Genomic DNA, 15,524 nt, shown 5'->3' with positions numbered 1-15,524 from the left:
TTATTTTTTCTTAAATTTCGTGGTCAGGTTCACGTAAATTGGAACGCAGAGAGTATTTTTATCTGCAATTTCAAGTGGCATGGTGATTGGGAAAAGTATTGAAGGAAAGGCCCATTACAGGAACAGCGAAAGAGGTTTCCATTAGTAGACGTTGCTGGAAAGCGTCCAATGCTCCGCCACTTTCCATTATATCTTTCACGGCAGACTGATAATATTCTTTCAGCTTTTTCAGCATATATACACGTGTACGTGTAGTGCAATTTCAGCCACCTCAGACGAACTCGCCGGAAAAGCTTCACGAAAGAAGAATCCCCGGCGAGGGTTCTTCTCACCTCCTAGTCGCACCGTCGGCAACCTCTTTTTCCTTAAATTAGATTTTTCGGCGGGCTGGGACCCACTAGAATACGTGGCATCCGTTAAGTTAGGGGCGCTGAGGTGGCATGTCATGTGCCATCCATCTCATCAAATGTTAGTGCCACGTAGGATTGGATGTCCACCTTGGACAAACTTAACGAAAAAATGGTATATTTAAAACAATAGTATAACGATATGGGTATATTTTGACAAAAAATATAACGAGTATATTTAAATATTTTTTCATAGTACACGGGCATATTTGGACGCTTAGGAATCTAATTCTGTTTGTACATAACACAGTTAGTAGAATAATTAATATATTGAGCATTCATTCATGGAATCTTGTCTTGCGTCATTTTTTCTTCCTTTCCCTAATTCCTTAGCCTAATCATGTAGTGTGATTTGATATAACTCGAACATCGGCTAGCACCAACGGAACCATAGTCCCTCCTGTCGCAAATGCAACATGAGGCTCTTGTGAAGAATTCATTTCGGGACTTAGCCCATTTTTTTCATATTTTTATTTGGTCGGGCGATTTTTGGAGCTCTTGAAAATGAAATTTCACATCTATTGTGAGGTAAGTTATTCCCACTCATTTCGAGTGATTCTTAAACTTTTTATTTATTTTTTACTTTAAGTGTTTAATCATCTGGTATCTGAAAATCACTACTCGACTAATCCATATTCGCGTTGCATAGAGTTCATTAGGGAAGAAGCATTCCCTTCCCGGGATTTCTCTATTCCTAGAGCTCGGACCCGAAACCTCTTATTAAGGCTGGGGAAAATAATTCAAGATGTATTTATGTATGTTCAAGAATTAGAGAACCTTCATTTCCTCATTTGAAGTTTTACTAGTAACCTCTTATTAATCAGGTAGAATGCGAATCATTTTTAGAACTAAATGGGTGGAAAACTTTGCCTACCACTGTCCGCAGTTCGCCATGGGGAATTTGCTTTGTGATAAAGAAAGAACATTGGGGATCAAAGTGATTCCTTCTTGGTGGAGATGCTCAAAAGAATAAGGAACTTTTTCTACATAACATTTGTGGTGTGTATGTTGTTTTTATTAATTCATTTTATTCCTCGAGCTAAAAAACCTTCTTTTTTTTTTTGCAAGCTGTATCTCATCTCTGGGCCAATATAATGTCCCGCAATATGTTTGATGTTGTCCCAAAATTTCGTGGTCTTTATATATTGAATGTAGTAATTAATTTCCTTTTGCGGTTGAGATTTTGAGGACATTTTAACAGTCTCAGTCACATTTCCTTATCCAGATATTCGAACTTGATGTTTCAAAGTTCTTCAGGATACTATTTATCCCAAAGTTTAGTTGTGTCATTTAGGTCATAGTACATTAAATGACACAATAACAACTGTTATTTGTACGCCTCAATGTCAAAAAAGTTGGGACCAATCGTATGAATCCTCACTGATCATGCCGTTCCATTTGAAAGAATGTTAGCTAATACCCATTGCTACACTCATATGGTTATGCCAATGAGGACAGGCCTAATCAGTAGCCTTAGGCCACAAAAAAAGGCAAAGTCTTGGTTCCATTCTCCCAAATAGTAATAGTACTTGTTCAATCTTGACTTCTTTTTTTTGAGTTATCTGGCAGTTCACAAAGATCTAATTGGAGAAAACAGAGAGAACAGTAATAAAAAATCCAAAATCATTGTTGCACAATTTTATGGAACATTGACTTAAGGATCAACAAGACAATCTAGCCTTTGCATTACTCTTTGTTTCTTTTCAACAGTCTGTTTCACACTTAACAAATTACATTAAGCAAAGGAGATTGTGGATTCTCCATAAACCAATTAATGTTAAGCAAAAAGATTTCAAGTCAAATTCCTTCATTGAGTTCCATTTATGCTTGATCATTGCAGTCTACATCAGCGACACAATAATAAACCATCCCAAGGTATTGATCAACAATAGCCCTGCAAAAACAACATAGTACTTGTAAGACTTCAGAAGCAATCAGAATGCATTAAAAAATCTCCAGATTTCATAGCAAAAAGCGGAAATATGTTTTACCAGTTTGCCAAGGGACAGTTCTAAAACTGTTACTCCAGGGTACTCCAAGAAAACAATCTGTTGTTGTGTTAATTCCACTTGGACAGTTGCAAATGAATGAATTATAAGGACCACAATATCCACAAACTCCATTAGTCTTTTCACAACTATCACACATTTCAGGGTAATCATTGTTGAAATTGAACTTGTATTTCAATGCCACTCCATATTTCCAGGCTTGTGGATTGGCATCTTGACCATTGAAACCATAGAGAGCTGAGTAAGATGTGCAATGCAGTTTCTCCAAATCCATCTCAAACGACGGCCCGAGATCAACTGGAGTGTAAACACAACAAGTGGAAGTTGGGAGGTTAAGCCTGGTCATTGCTTGGCAAGAATAGAGAAGACTACAAACAGGATCCCCCTGAGAAGAATCACATAGAGGGAATGTTGAATTCATCCCTCCGTTGGATTTGTAAATTGGCGAAGAATCGGTTGAGCAATCGAGCAAAGCAAAAACTGTTTCATCATGAAAGCTAAATGGTGCTTTCCAGTCTAAACTGAAACCTTTGCTTGGCTGTGTGCAAGCACAGGTTGACATAGAAGGATCACTGATGTATAAAAGTTGGTTGTTGTAATCTATAGATGTGACAGGGTAGCATCCAGTGTGAGTTTTGAATGTGAGCTGCTGATTGTTGCAGGTAATGAACGGCTGGAAACGCGGATCGCCACAGCCAGGACCTGTGCCAAAGGGATATTTCATCGGTATGTTGCCACAAAATCTTTGGCATGCTTGTGATGAGATTAATGAAGGAAAAATAATGAGTAAAATGCAGGAGATAAAAGTGGAAGAATTCTTGAAATTCATGATTGGTTGTTGATTAAACGCTGATGGTCAAAGAAAATAAGGGAGAGGAAGAGAAATGTTATGAATGGTGGTGGCATTTTATATTAATGAGGATTGAGAATGGCTAACTTTATGGTAAAGAGGTTGCCTTTTGGTAGTGCCCAGATGAGATGTACTCTTGCTTTATGCGGATTAATTAGTTAGATTCTTCCTTCTATTTTTTGGATTCTGTGATCTCTATTCCAAGAGAATTTGATGCTTAAATCTCAAATGAAAGGTCAAAGAGCATTACATATAGCTTACCAAGCAGAATATTTAGATGACTTCCACTGATGGTGTTACTTGCAAGTAAGAATTCAGAAGTAAATACTAAAGTTAGCTTCTCAATCAGAAATATTGGCTAGTAATCCAAGATTACGGCCTAACCGTCGATGAAGTGAGAACTATGAGGGACAGAAGTACAAATTCCAGCAATGACAAAAATGCTAGGTGATTTTTTCCATCTATGCATTTGGTGAAAAGTTACCGCTGCGGTGCTGCTGAAAGATAGAATAGTTAGATGTGTGCACAAGTTGACATGGACGCCACCGTAATTGGCCGGTAATACTAACCAATAATATGAGTTGTTTATTAATGTAAATGATTATGATTCTAGTGACACTCGATAAAAAGGCATCTTTTATCTTTTGCAAACTCAAAGTTGTTGATAACATTATACTATGTCAGTATCTTGCAGCCAGTACTTTCCCACTTCAACATCTACAAGATGGGCGAAAAAGAAGGTAGACTTGGCCCCAGACCCCCTTCACTTTATTCCCTCGATTGATTCTCATGTTTCGGAATATAGAACCAGCTTCCATAATTCAACTCGAAATATGATAAAAGTAATCAGACTGGAACTCAAAATTATACACGATCACGGACCTTAAGACCCATCACACTTTTGTTTTCGAAATGATTATATATAATAACCTATCTGACATGTTATAATATGTTATCAAATTCAGTGGGGTTTAATTTGTATCCCAAACATTTGATCATGTAAGATAGGTTTACCATTACAAAAGAAAAATTATTTTGCTTTCTCCTTCCTTTAAGTAGTTATGCTTTGTTTGACACTTGGTGTTTGAAAATTGAAAATGATGTCCAATGAATCCTAGACTATTTGACAAAACACCAAGAACTTTAAATCTAAATTGTAGACATGTCAGTTACTTAACAATTAACTTCTTTATGATGATTCAATGTTAATGGCGCATGTCATCTTCTCTTTAGATAAATAAATGAATAAATAGAATGTGAGTCGTCAATTCGAGCAATACTCATCTACATATATAGTGTACAGGAGTTTGAGGTATCTCAAGGGTTATCTCGGCAAAGTTATGATATGAAGGAACACGTTAAACTAAACACATTAGATATGAGAACTTACTTGTTGTTCGTGAAGTGGAAGCGAAAGTCTGAAACGAACCGCGGCTGGAATCACTGGTCGGTGGTGGTTGTCACGGTGTGTTGGAGCAACCCCAATTCCACAGTCTAAGCCCCTGTCTGATTTTGGGAGAAGAGAGCGTAGGAAAATACTGATTTTCTATATTATATGTTGTACACTGTATGTGTACTTTTACAGGTGAATATTAGGGTTAACTAATAACCGGCCTTAAAGCACCCCTTGTGGGTGGACCCAATTTTACTACATGATCAATACTAATCATGTCAGCTTTCGAGTTGTCGTTGCTCTTTGTGATTTTGGGCTCTCCTGTCTTGCTTCACAAGAATGGGGCAAAAAAGAACTGAAAATGGGTATGTTTTGGCTGACATCCCAAAGAGAAAAACAAAAGCTAGCTACTATGTGTCTGGTTTGACATTGAACGGTGGAGATATGGTTAAATCGGATGCATGATGAAGACCAAGACTCTAGGCCTTAGAGCTGAGAGATTTTTGTTGGATTAAGTTATTTAATATGTCTTGCCAGAGGCTAAGGATTTTGTGGAGTTGCATAACATGTTTCAAGCCAAAACATATGGTGTTGTGATCCATCAATCTTGCACTCGGCTAATAATTGAGGAATTTAGTCCTTTTCCAAAAAAATGGATGTCAAGGCTAAATCAAACTCAAAAGCTTACACATGAGATAATGATTGTAAAATACCGTATATGAAGACAACAACTCATTTCCCCAACCAATGGGGCACTTAACATTTAATTTCCTCAGTGAAAATTGTGTTGCATTGTTATGGCTTCTCTTTTTGGTGTCTTTACTATGTATCAGGGTGTTATTTCTTACTATTACTATCTTTTCTTTTTGTTCTTTTTATGTGTCCTTTTCTCATTTGTTTTGTTTTTTTGTGAAAGTTAATATGGTAACATCTTCTACCTTGTATCTGCAGACCTTATAGGCCACGCAGATGCTATATGCAAGTTGACAAAGATATAGAACAATCTCTTCGTCAGCGGTATAGGGTTTTAGGTCTAAAAACATAGCATTGCCTAAACGGCACTCTAACTTCTATTCTTGTTTTAATCAAAGCCATTCTAGTAATTTATGTAGATAATGATATGACAAATTACCTAAGGTTATTTAAGAATTATATGTGATGCTCTACGAGGATTCCAATGTAGTCCAATTATAAATACACTTGCACTTATCAGACTCACTAAGTAATTATTAAGAAATATTGAACATGTCAGGAAGCAGCATTAAGTTTCTGGGAACACGACCAAGCCCATTCGCAAATCGAGTTGAAATAGCCCTCAATATCAAGTCTGTGGACTATGAGTTTATTACAGAGGATATCTTCAACAAAAGTGAGCTTCTCCTTCAATCCAGCCCTGTCCACAAGAAAATTCCAGTTCTAATCCATGGTGACAATCCCATCTGTGAGTCGCTAGTCATTGTCCAATACATCGATGAGACATGGACAAATGGCCCTTCTATTTGCCCTTCTGTTCCTCACGACCGTGCCATCGCCAGATTTTGGGCTGATTATGTTGATAACAAGGTACTGATCTTAAATTTACTTCCATGTTTGCAAATTCGGAATTTATACGTTATGAGTGTACCACTTCATATTGAAAGTGCAAGGGGTAAATTGCACTGGTTCTACTCAAAGTTACCTCTTTTTCAATCGATTCAGTTGAATAAAAGCTCTTTTCATAGTTAAAGAACCTTCTTAAAAATCTTCATTTAGACGTTCTTTTCAAAAAGTTTGAAGATTGTTGTTTTTACCGAAATAAAGGATCTTTTGAAACACAAATAAATTTATGAACTAAAGTAAATAATGTAAAGCAAAGAATAGAATTGACATAGAGATATTTTATACTGGTTCGGATAAATAATTGTGTGCCTAGTCTAGTCTAGAAACAGTGTTTACACGGTAAAAAAAAAAGTGTGGTTTTCTCTCTAGCACCGAAAATCTATATTGTTCTAACTCCCCAAAATGTTATCGCACATGCGTTGGATCTTTAAAAAAATGGATGACTTTTGAAAGATCCGACACGCAGACATCATTTTTGAAGAGCCCGAGATATAGTTACAAATAATCACAAGTTTATTTTGGCCTCGCTCACCAATAATGAATAGCCTGATGGTTTTAGCATCACTCACCACCCAAATTAAACATATTAACGTGATTAAACGTAATAGCAACTATGTAATTAGTATTACCTGTGTAAGTCTCTTTATTCTGTTGTGCGTTATTTCTTATCGTTCAAATTACTTCACGCTAACAAAAAGAAATGCATGGTTATCAGTGGTTCCCTTTGATTTTGGAAGTAGGAGAGGCAGTAGAAAAGGAAGCAAAGAAAGCAGTGCTACAGAAAATCATAGAAGGCCTATGCCTGTTAGAGGAAGCATTTATCAAGTGTAGCAAAGGGAAAGATTTCTTTGGTGGAGACAATATCGGTTATATTGACATTGCTTTGGGCTGCTTTTTAGGGTGGATAAGAGCAATGGAGATGATGTTGAGTGTGAATTTAATATATGAAGCCAAAACACCAGGCTTGGCAGGATGGGCTGAGAGATTCTTGTCAGAGAAAGCTGTTAAGAATGTCATTATGGAGCCAGAGAAACTTGTTGCAGTTTACTGCAGGCCCAAAAATCAAGCTGCTAATGCTAACTAGAGTATGGTGTTTTTTTGGTTCTTTCCTTATTTGGCGTATCCAGAATTAGGTGTGTAGTTTTTTTGGTTGAGAAGATGGATTTTGAAATATATGTATATATATATCGACTTTATCTATGCTTGCCAAACCGCAAATGCGATGTTGGATCCGCCGTTGAAAATAAGGATTATCTAGAAATACCATCTTTGCTTTAGACAATCTATGTATACGTAGGAATTATCAACTTTTTGTTGCTTACTTCCTCTTTTTGGCTTTTGTAACCTTGCTAAACAGAAACTTGGTTGCTTGTCTTATCTAAGAAGAGTTTGAAACAGTCTAGAAAATGTAGAACTTCTGTAGATGCCTAACTGCCTATGGACCTTTACTAATTAAGATCACAAGCAAAGTGGGGATTGGGGAAAGTTTCATTTTATCATCCATTGTTAATTATTACTAAGGAGGGCTGCAGGGGAAGTTTCAGAATTGGTTATGATAATGGGTTTAGAATTAGTATAGATGGATATTTCCAAAGTTCCAATTATACATACACAGCCCGTACCAAAAACTCGCACATGTTGTTACCTTCAGAGTTCGGAATCAAAATGTGGTTCTTTTGCATTCAAGAACCAAAATATATGCATATATGCAAAAAACATTTAGTGACAATTTTATATATAAAGCCCTTTTAAAGGGCACTATACCTTAACGGTTGTTTGCCCAGTTAAGTATAGCGCCTTTTTAAAAGACGCTATATATATAAAGCCTTTTTTAAAAGGCTCTTTATATATTATGTGGGTCAACCAATAATTCTTCTGAGCTTAACTGACATAACAATAATTCCACTGGGTATAGTGCCCTTATTTAAAGCGCTATACCTAAAATAATTATACCCCCGGATTGATTTTTGCCTTATTTAAAGAGGTTAAGGATTTTTTAAAAATCCATTCATAAATACTCTAAAATCTTCTGAAATATTTTTTCGTTAAGTTGTTTTGCATTTTGTCATAATATTTAAAGAGCGAAGAATAAGGGTTTTATTATATTGGGGATGGGGGGTGGGAGGGGTAGGGTTGTGGTGGCGAATAACTCAGTAACCTATAATTTATCTCCATATTTAAGTTGCCACTTACAATGGAGTACGATACATTGGTATCGTTGTTATGTAAAATAATGAGTGTGAGCAAACGTTCGGTGAACCTTAAAGTAACCGGAAGATATCTGTACTTTGTCACTCCGCAAGGGGTTGTTTGCTATGCTAAGTTTAACATCGAGGACGATGAAACTCTGAGAGATTTTTTGAGCACTCCGGATGAATACCGGTAATTTCTTGTGATAAAAATATTGGAAATGTACGTCAAAGTTGAACACGTTCGCAATAATGAGGTTGCGCAAAGAAGAGATATCCCTCAGTCATCGAGTGGTTATTTTGGAGTAGTTTTAGCCAAACAGGTTCCAGCTGAAAGAGTTTGGCCTGATTTAAACTTATCTCCACGGGCGAATGAGGAGCGAGGAAATAATTTCTCTCCTAGTTTACATAATTCATAAGACGAGTGGTAAATTTTAATTTTCCTTTGTGTTACGATATTTATTTTTGCTGTATTGAATTTGTATTAACACTCATATATTCCACAAGGGGTACCAGCTAGATATGAATTTTATAAGTTATGAACTAACGTCCAGCTAGAATATGCCTAGTTCTGGTGTGTTGGATCATGGTCGTCCATCCGGGAGTCATCACCAACAGGATAATCTCCATCATGGGATGTCAACACATAAAGATTTGTAAGTGAAGTGATATAGCTATATGTAAAGTGTGGATCAATTTGAGTAACTCATTATTTGTTAGTTGTGCAGTGAAAACAAGCAACTTGAAGGTCATGTCCTTACTCAATTTCCCGAAGACGACATATTTAATCGGGATCTGGCAGATGCACAGAGTCAGGAAGAGAATAGTGATTATGACAATAATGCCGATGAGTCTGAAGATGACACACCCTTCATTGATAAGGGTGATGATGAGGAGGAAGAGAATGTTGAACCTGATTTGACGAGGGAGCGTGCTCCACCCCCCCTTTAGACCAAGAGTGTACGAGTCCCACGTGTCGTTTCATTCAAGGGAGATTCCCTACCTTGATCATTTGCCAAGTATCCCGGATGTGGATGCCCTCATAAGGGATATTGACGAAATTCGGACAGCAATGTGGGATGAATCTAGAGCAACAGTGTTGTCAAAGGGCATGCTTTTTCCCGATAAAGCGCGCCTAACCAGGGCGGTGCTAATGTACAGCATAAAAGAGTGTCGTGAGATCATGGTATGCGAGTCATCTCCAGATGTATACAAGGTAGTCTGCCGTAGATAGTTTACGGGTTGTAATTAGATGCTGCGTACGGGGAAGAAGAAAACAAATATGTGGGTTGTAGGTAAATACATTACCGCCCACAATTGTGAAATGGACACATTTAATGGGAATTATTTTAACTTGAATGTTGAATTGATTTCTCTTGTCTTGATTCCACACATTGAAACATCCATAAGGTACAAGATCAAAGAGTGTGTAACATCTGTCCACCAGGTACATGGGTGGGCGCACACATGCGTTTGAAACTATTTATGGTAACTGGGATAAGTTCTTTGCATCTCTACCCAGGTACATGGCCGCATTGCAACACTTTAGCCCCGGGACTGTTGTTGAATGGAAGCTTGAGCGGAGTCCGAAAATACCAGAACATATATTCAAATATGTGTTCCGGGCATTTAAACCATCAATTGATGGTTTTCTGCATTGCCGGCCGGTAATATTCATAGACGACACTCATGTCTATGGAAAGTATGATATTAAGTTATTGATAGCCGTTGCAGTAGATGCTAAGAGAAGTATATTTCCCTTAGCTTTTGCTATTTGTGCCAATAAAAGCCAAGAGACGTGGACACTATTTTTAAACCACTTAAAAGAGCACGTTATCAAACATCGTTCAGGTATTTGTCTAATATCTGATTGGAATGGTGGTCTTTTAAGTTTTGTACAGAATTTGTGTGCATGGCAGGAACCGTATGCATGCCACCGTTACTGTGTGAGGCACCTGAAGGCCAATTTTCAGAAGGCATATCCCAATAAGGATTTGGATAATTTAATGTGGATGGCTGCAACAGATCATCAAGAGTGTAAATTTAGGAGGCGCATGGAATCTATCATGCAGGAAGACGAGGGAGTCTATCGTTGGTTAATGCGACATGAGCTTGACAAGTGGACTTTGCATGTGGATGGTGGCAGAAGAAGGGGAATTCTGACTATAAATGTGTCCGAATCTTTCAACGGGTTATTGAAGTCTGCACGTGGATTGCCTATCACTGCCATGGTGCGGATGTCATTCAAGCTGATGGCGGAGAGGTTTGTTGAAAGGGCTAGAGGTACATCGTCATTGATTGAAAGGGGTGTTGAATTTATGACAATACCAATGAAAAGATTTGAGAAATACAGGCGACGAGCACATTGACATTCATATTTACAGTATTGCAACGAGCGAAATATTTTTGAAGTTCGCATCGCTATCCATCAAAATCGGGGAAATAATATACACACCGTAAATGAAGCCAGAAGGTTATGCTTTTGTGGGAAATGGTCCATCTACCACATGCCATGCTCAAATGCCATCAAGTGCTTTCAACATACAGGTTTAGGGGAAACCAACTACATTGATAAAGAATATAGTGTTGCTGCATACTTAAACACCTATAGTGGGCAGTTGTAGCCAGTGGGTGCTGAGCATTATTGGCCGCCAGAACCATTTAAAATGATGTGTAACAAGGAGTATGTACGTCAATGACAAGTGCAAAAAAGAACGCGTATACGGAACCAAATGGATGTTGGTGATACCATTTATGCACGCAAATGTGGCATATGCTCGCAAACAGGACACGACCGTCGTAAATGTCCTTCAGCTGGTTTGGGTGGCGGTGGAAGTTCATCTAATGTGCCCAATTAGAAAGGATACACGTAGTGTTTTGTTTCTGTAATTTATTGTAATAAGTGTATGTACTTGTTTATCTTGCAGAATGTATGAAATAAAATTATGTTTCCATTGTTTTTAAGTGTTATTGATATTTAGCATTAATACTTCAGTACATCAATCTAACATAAACCCATTTAAAAAAAATAATTGTCATTCACCATTATCGTCACTGTCTGGCACAATTTCAATCTCATTGTCTTCATCTTCTTCGGCAACACCGTGTACGCACCCATCGGGACCGAGGGCATCGTAATCTAGACCTCAATTCACACACATTTCTCGTATTTTATCTCTACCATCAGTAAGACCACTTGCTTGATTTCTACAATAATATAGTACTCCAACGTCCAACGTATGTGGTAGAAACTTATGTAGTCCCTCCCACTCGACAACTGTTGGGAAAACCGGATAATTATTGTCTCTATGCAATTTATCATTTTCTAACAAATCCCAGTACTGATCCTCCGTTCTTCCCAGGAAGTTAAGATCATCCATTGCATGATGAACAACTAGTGCCTTTTCCATCTCTAGAATCTCCTTCATCAAATGTCGAATCACTTCCGGTTCATCTTTGTGTGTGTTTGTTTGGAAGGTTGCAGATAGTGCTTGTGGCACAACAAGCCCATGCCAGCGATATAGTACTTCATAATCACACCGTTTTGAGTATAGGGGATCCCATTGTAGTTTTTCGCCCCAAATTCGTATACATTCAGGATTTGTAAAATATGCGTCGCCCTCAATAATATGCCCTACAACTTTGAGATCAGTGTGTATGTTGAAAGGCTTATTTTCCAAGGTACGCAAAACACCATACCACTTGTCATCAATCAAGTCAGTGTAGCAACCTAGCATATATTTTTCAATGTAGGGATCGATAGTGTTAAGACGTGTTCCATGGGGATCTGTTGAACTACCTTTACCCTTTTCCCTCTTTTTGAACCACTTGTTAAATGTTAGTGGCATTTTTTAAATGGTCGTGCCCTCGATCAACAATGGAGTTGACGGGGTCACCTGCGAAGTCCGTGGAGTAAGTTGAAGGCTGAATGACGACATATCACTATGAGCATGGTCTGGCTCATGGAGGTCACCCGGCTGATCAACTCCAACATCCTCAACTTGTGCCTTAACGGCCCCTTGCTGGGGACCACTTCCTTGCAGACCCCCACGACCTCGTGGGACATCCCTACTTCTCTGGGCACGCCTGCCACGTCGACCATATTCCAGCTCCACTGGTGGCCCACTATGGTACTGCTCTGGTGCCACATACTCAGCCTCGTATCCTAAGCGCTCATCATCTCGGGCTCGCCTCAATGCCCGGGAAGCCAGATCGGTAACCTACAGGCCATACTCGTGCAAAGCGGCTGCTCCCTCGCCGGTATGCTGCTGCATCTGCAGTCCCAACTAGTGGAACAGATATAGGCCAATACCCTGCACAACATGTAAAATATAAATTACGGAACGCTAGGTTAACGTTATAAGTAAGTATACCAAATAACATACTAGTGCCTCGTGCCTCCCGACATATAGAACGTACCGACTGCCAGAGCGATAAACGGGATTCCCGATGAAAAGTCGGGTAACGATGCGGTACCAGCTCATATACTCATGCTCACCATCCGGCCGGTCAGGTGAAGGGGGCGGAATCAGGTCATGTCACTGGTCCCAAGTATCGATATTTGCCTCTAGCCATGCCATATATGTCTGTTCCACCCTGGAACGGTCATCCAGGGCGATGGCGGTACAAGCTGCGAGTGACCAAACTAGCGAAGTACTCGCTCGGTGGCATGATGCTCGACAATATTGAGACACATCAACGGGACAGAAGAGCTCCACATAATTCGGTCGGTCGAGCAATAATCGGGCAAACCAGCTATTAGCTTGTCGTTGTATGGCTTCCAAATGAACTATTAAGTAAAAACAGGAAACGTGAGTATACGCAACACATATAAAGGCAGGCCAAGTAAACTTAGGTATACATTTACCTGTGCGCCCTCCAGCAAATCCAACAAATCCCTGCGAAAGGGAGATTATGTCGAGCCTCGTACTCCCGTCCATATCCTCGCCTATGAACCCACCTCCTAGTTAAAGGGAGAAACGAATGTGGTGCATCCGGAGCTAAGGGGGGTAGAGGTGGTTACAACTGCAGGAACCGCTCCCAGGCCCAAACCTAATATACAACATGGACGTAAAATTTAAGGTATATTTTTACTACGTATGTTATAATGACGAGAGTATTCGACTATTCTTTCACCTGCAGTAGCGGCAAAAATCCTGCAACGTCTCGTTGGGTGCCCATGCTCGCCCGACACATCTGCCTGTATAAATAACTGAGAACAGCAACACCCCAGCTGTAATAATGTAAATCATCTAGCCGCTCAAGATGATGAAAAAATCTCAAGCTGACTAGGTTCCCCGAAGTGTTCGGGAACAAAACCCTCCAAACATAAGCAACAGTAGCAACCTCGTGTAACGGTGAATATGAAGCTCCGGTGTATCATCTGTGATATCAGCGTGCATCGCCTCCAAATACTGCTGGACGGTTGTCAACTGCAGAAGACTAGCCCCAATCAATGCAGTCTCATCCGGTGGCTGGAAACCGATGAGCCGCTGCAGCATCTCCAGGTACTGCAAACCCGTATACTCTCTGATGGCAGTCGGCAAAGCAACATGGTGTCCATCAATGGGCAACCTATACAAGACCTTCGCGTCCTGAAGCGTGATAGTGGCCTCGCCAATGGGCAAATGGAATGTGTGTGTCTCCGGTCGCCACCGCTCTATCAGGGCCATGATCAACGACCAATCCAGCTTTAGCCGGCCGATCTCCACAATCCTATAAAAACACGTATCCTGGAGGCGTCTGACTATACGGGGATGGAGATGGTGGGCCCTAAGAAAGTCTCGCATATCGTTTATTCTCCTGGCGCGGAACGTCTGGGCCAGTAATTGTCCCTCCCATATGTGGGAAGACCTATGCTCGGCCTGTAGCAACAGTAGATCTAGCGAGGCAGGTCTGGGATGCAAAGGAGGAACCTCCATGTCGACTACTATAAATTGAACAATATTAATTACATTATTTTTCTTTTTCATTACTTAAATATATTGCAATACCTTCAATATTATAATTTTATATGTTATTGTTACTATATTGTTAATTAGGTTGATACATTTTCAATATTATAATTTTATATTTTATATGTTATTTTAATATGTTAGTTTTATTATTTTATATGTTTATTTGTTACTCACCTATTTTTGACTATAATAAAATTAAATAATTAATTTTTATAATTATACAAGATTTAATTATTAAATATTTACATATTGGTTTCGGGCTCGATATTTGAGGCCCAGTAGCTCCAAGGTATCCTGAATTCTTGTGTTCATGATGAGAAAAGTTTTCCGATTTATCACTCAACAGGTCTGTTATTTTAAATGTTAGTGTATTATTGTATATGTTAGTTTTATTAGTTTATATGTTAGTTTTATTCTTTTATATTTTTGTTTATGACTCACTTTTTTTACTATAATAAAATTAAATAATTAATTTTCATAACTATACAGTATTTTATTATTAAATATTTATATAACAATACTTAGTTTGACAAATATTGTTGTTTTCTCATATTATTTTCTTACGTTTGTTAGAGTTTGTGTTTGAACTATCAGCTTTTTTGACATATTTTTGGGTATAAGAGAAACTTAAATGATTAATTTCAATAACTACAAGGATAATACGCTAAAGGACACTACATTTTACTACGTTAAAAGTATACTACATTACAAATAGGAGCTCTACATTACACCACAAGATACCACTACAGGGAACTAAAGTAATAATTTATCTATTTTACTAGTCTTTAAGCAAATAAATAATCTAAATCAGATAAAAATAACAAATAAATTTAATCACAAAACAATCACGAAAATACATATACCACAGTAAAAAGTAACTAATTAACATTTGTTTTAACAACTAATAACAATTTTTCTGTTTTACTAATTTTTTAGCACACTAATACTATAGTCCGGATAAAAAATAACAAATTAGTCAAATCGCAAAACAATCACAAAATAACATATAACACATTAAAAACAACTAATATGCATTTTTTATACGAGTTTTAACAAAAACTAAGTCGGAATACCTCGATTTAAAATTTTTAAAAAATTGAAGATTTGGCAATTTAGAACC

The 15,524-nt window shown here is 38.2% G+C and overlaps 2 protein-coding genes across 2 annotated transcripts; one reads left to right on the top strand and one right to left on the bottom strand.

Moving 5' to 3' along the window:
• Positions 1-2,061: 2,061 nt before the first annotated feature.
• On the bottom strand, positions 2,062-3,343 carry LOC104120471 (uncharacterized). The gene is made up of 2 exons (XM_009632224.4): positions 2,399-3,343; positions 2,062-2,301 (listed from the first exon to the last, which is right to left on the bottom strand). The coding sequence occupies exons 1-2, from the start codon at positions 3,243-3,245 to the stop codon at positions 2,249-2,251; spliced, it is 900 nt and encodes a 299-aa protein (XP_009630519.1). The 5' UTR covers positions 3,246-3,343; the 3' UTR covers positions 2,062-2,248.
• Positions 3,344-5,873: 2,530 nt separating this feature from the next.
• Positions 5,874-7,594, top strand: LOC104120470 (glutathione S-transferase U17-like). Its single transcript, XM_018779139.3, has 2 exons — positions 5,874-6,222; positions 6,974-7,594. The coding sequence occupies exons 1-2, from the start codon at positions 5,905-5,907 to the stop codon at positions 7,340-7,342; spliced, it is 687 nt and encodes a 228-aa protein (XP_018634655.2). The 5' UTR covers positions 5,874-5,904; the 3' UTR covers positions 7,343-7,594.
• The last annotated feature ends 7,930 nt before the right edge of the window (positions 7,595-15,524 follow it).

Source organism: Nicotiana tomentosiformis, chromosome 11, assembly GCF_000390325.3.
Source record: "Nicotiana tomentosiformis chromosome 11, ASM39032v3, whole genome shotgun sequence".
NCBI lineage: Eukaryota > Viridiplantae > Streptophyta > Magnoliopsida > Solanales > Solanaceae > Nicotiana > Nicotiana tomentosiformis.
The sequence above is the reverse complement of the archived record's forward strand: the minus strand, read 5'-3'. Positions and strand labels throughout refer to the sequence as shown.

Bases quoted from the DNA above. Each gene is read 5' to 3' on its own strand.
- LOC104120470 (XM_018779139.3), top strand. From the start codon at position 5,905: ATGTCAGGAAGCAGCATTAAGTTTCTGGGAACACGACCAAGCCCATTC. The intron at 6,223-6,973 runs GTACTGATCTTA...CATGGTTATCAG, and splicing joins CTGATTATGTTGATAACAAG to TGGTTCCCTTTGATTTTGGA.
- LOC104120471 (XM_009632224.4), bottom strand. From the start codon at position 3,245: ATGAATTTCAAGAATTCTTCCACTTTTATCTCCTGCATTTTACTCATT. The intron at 2,302-2,398 runs GTAAAACATATT...TTGTTTTTGCAG, and splicing joins AACTGTCCCTTGGCAAACTG to GGCTATTGTTGATCAATACC.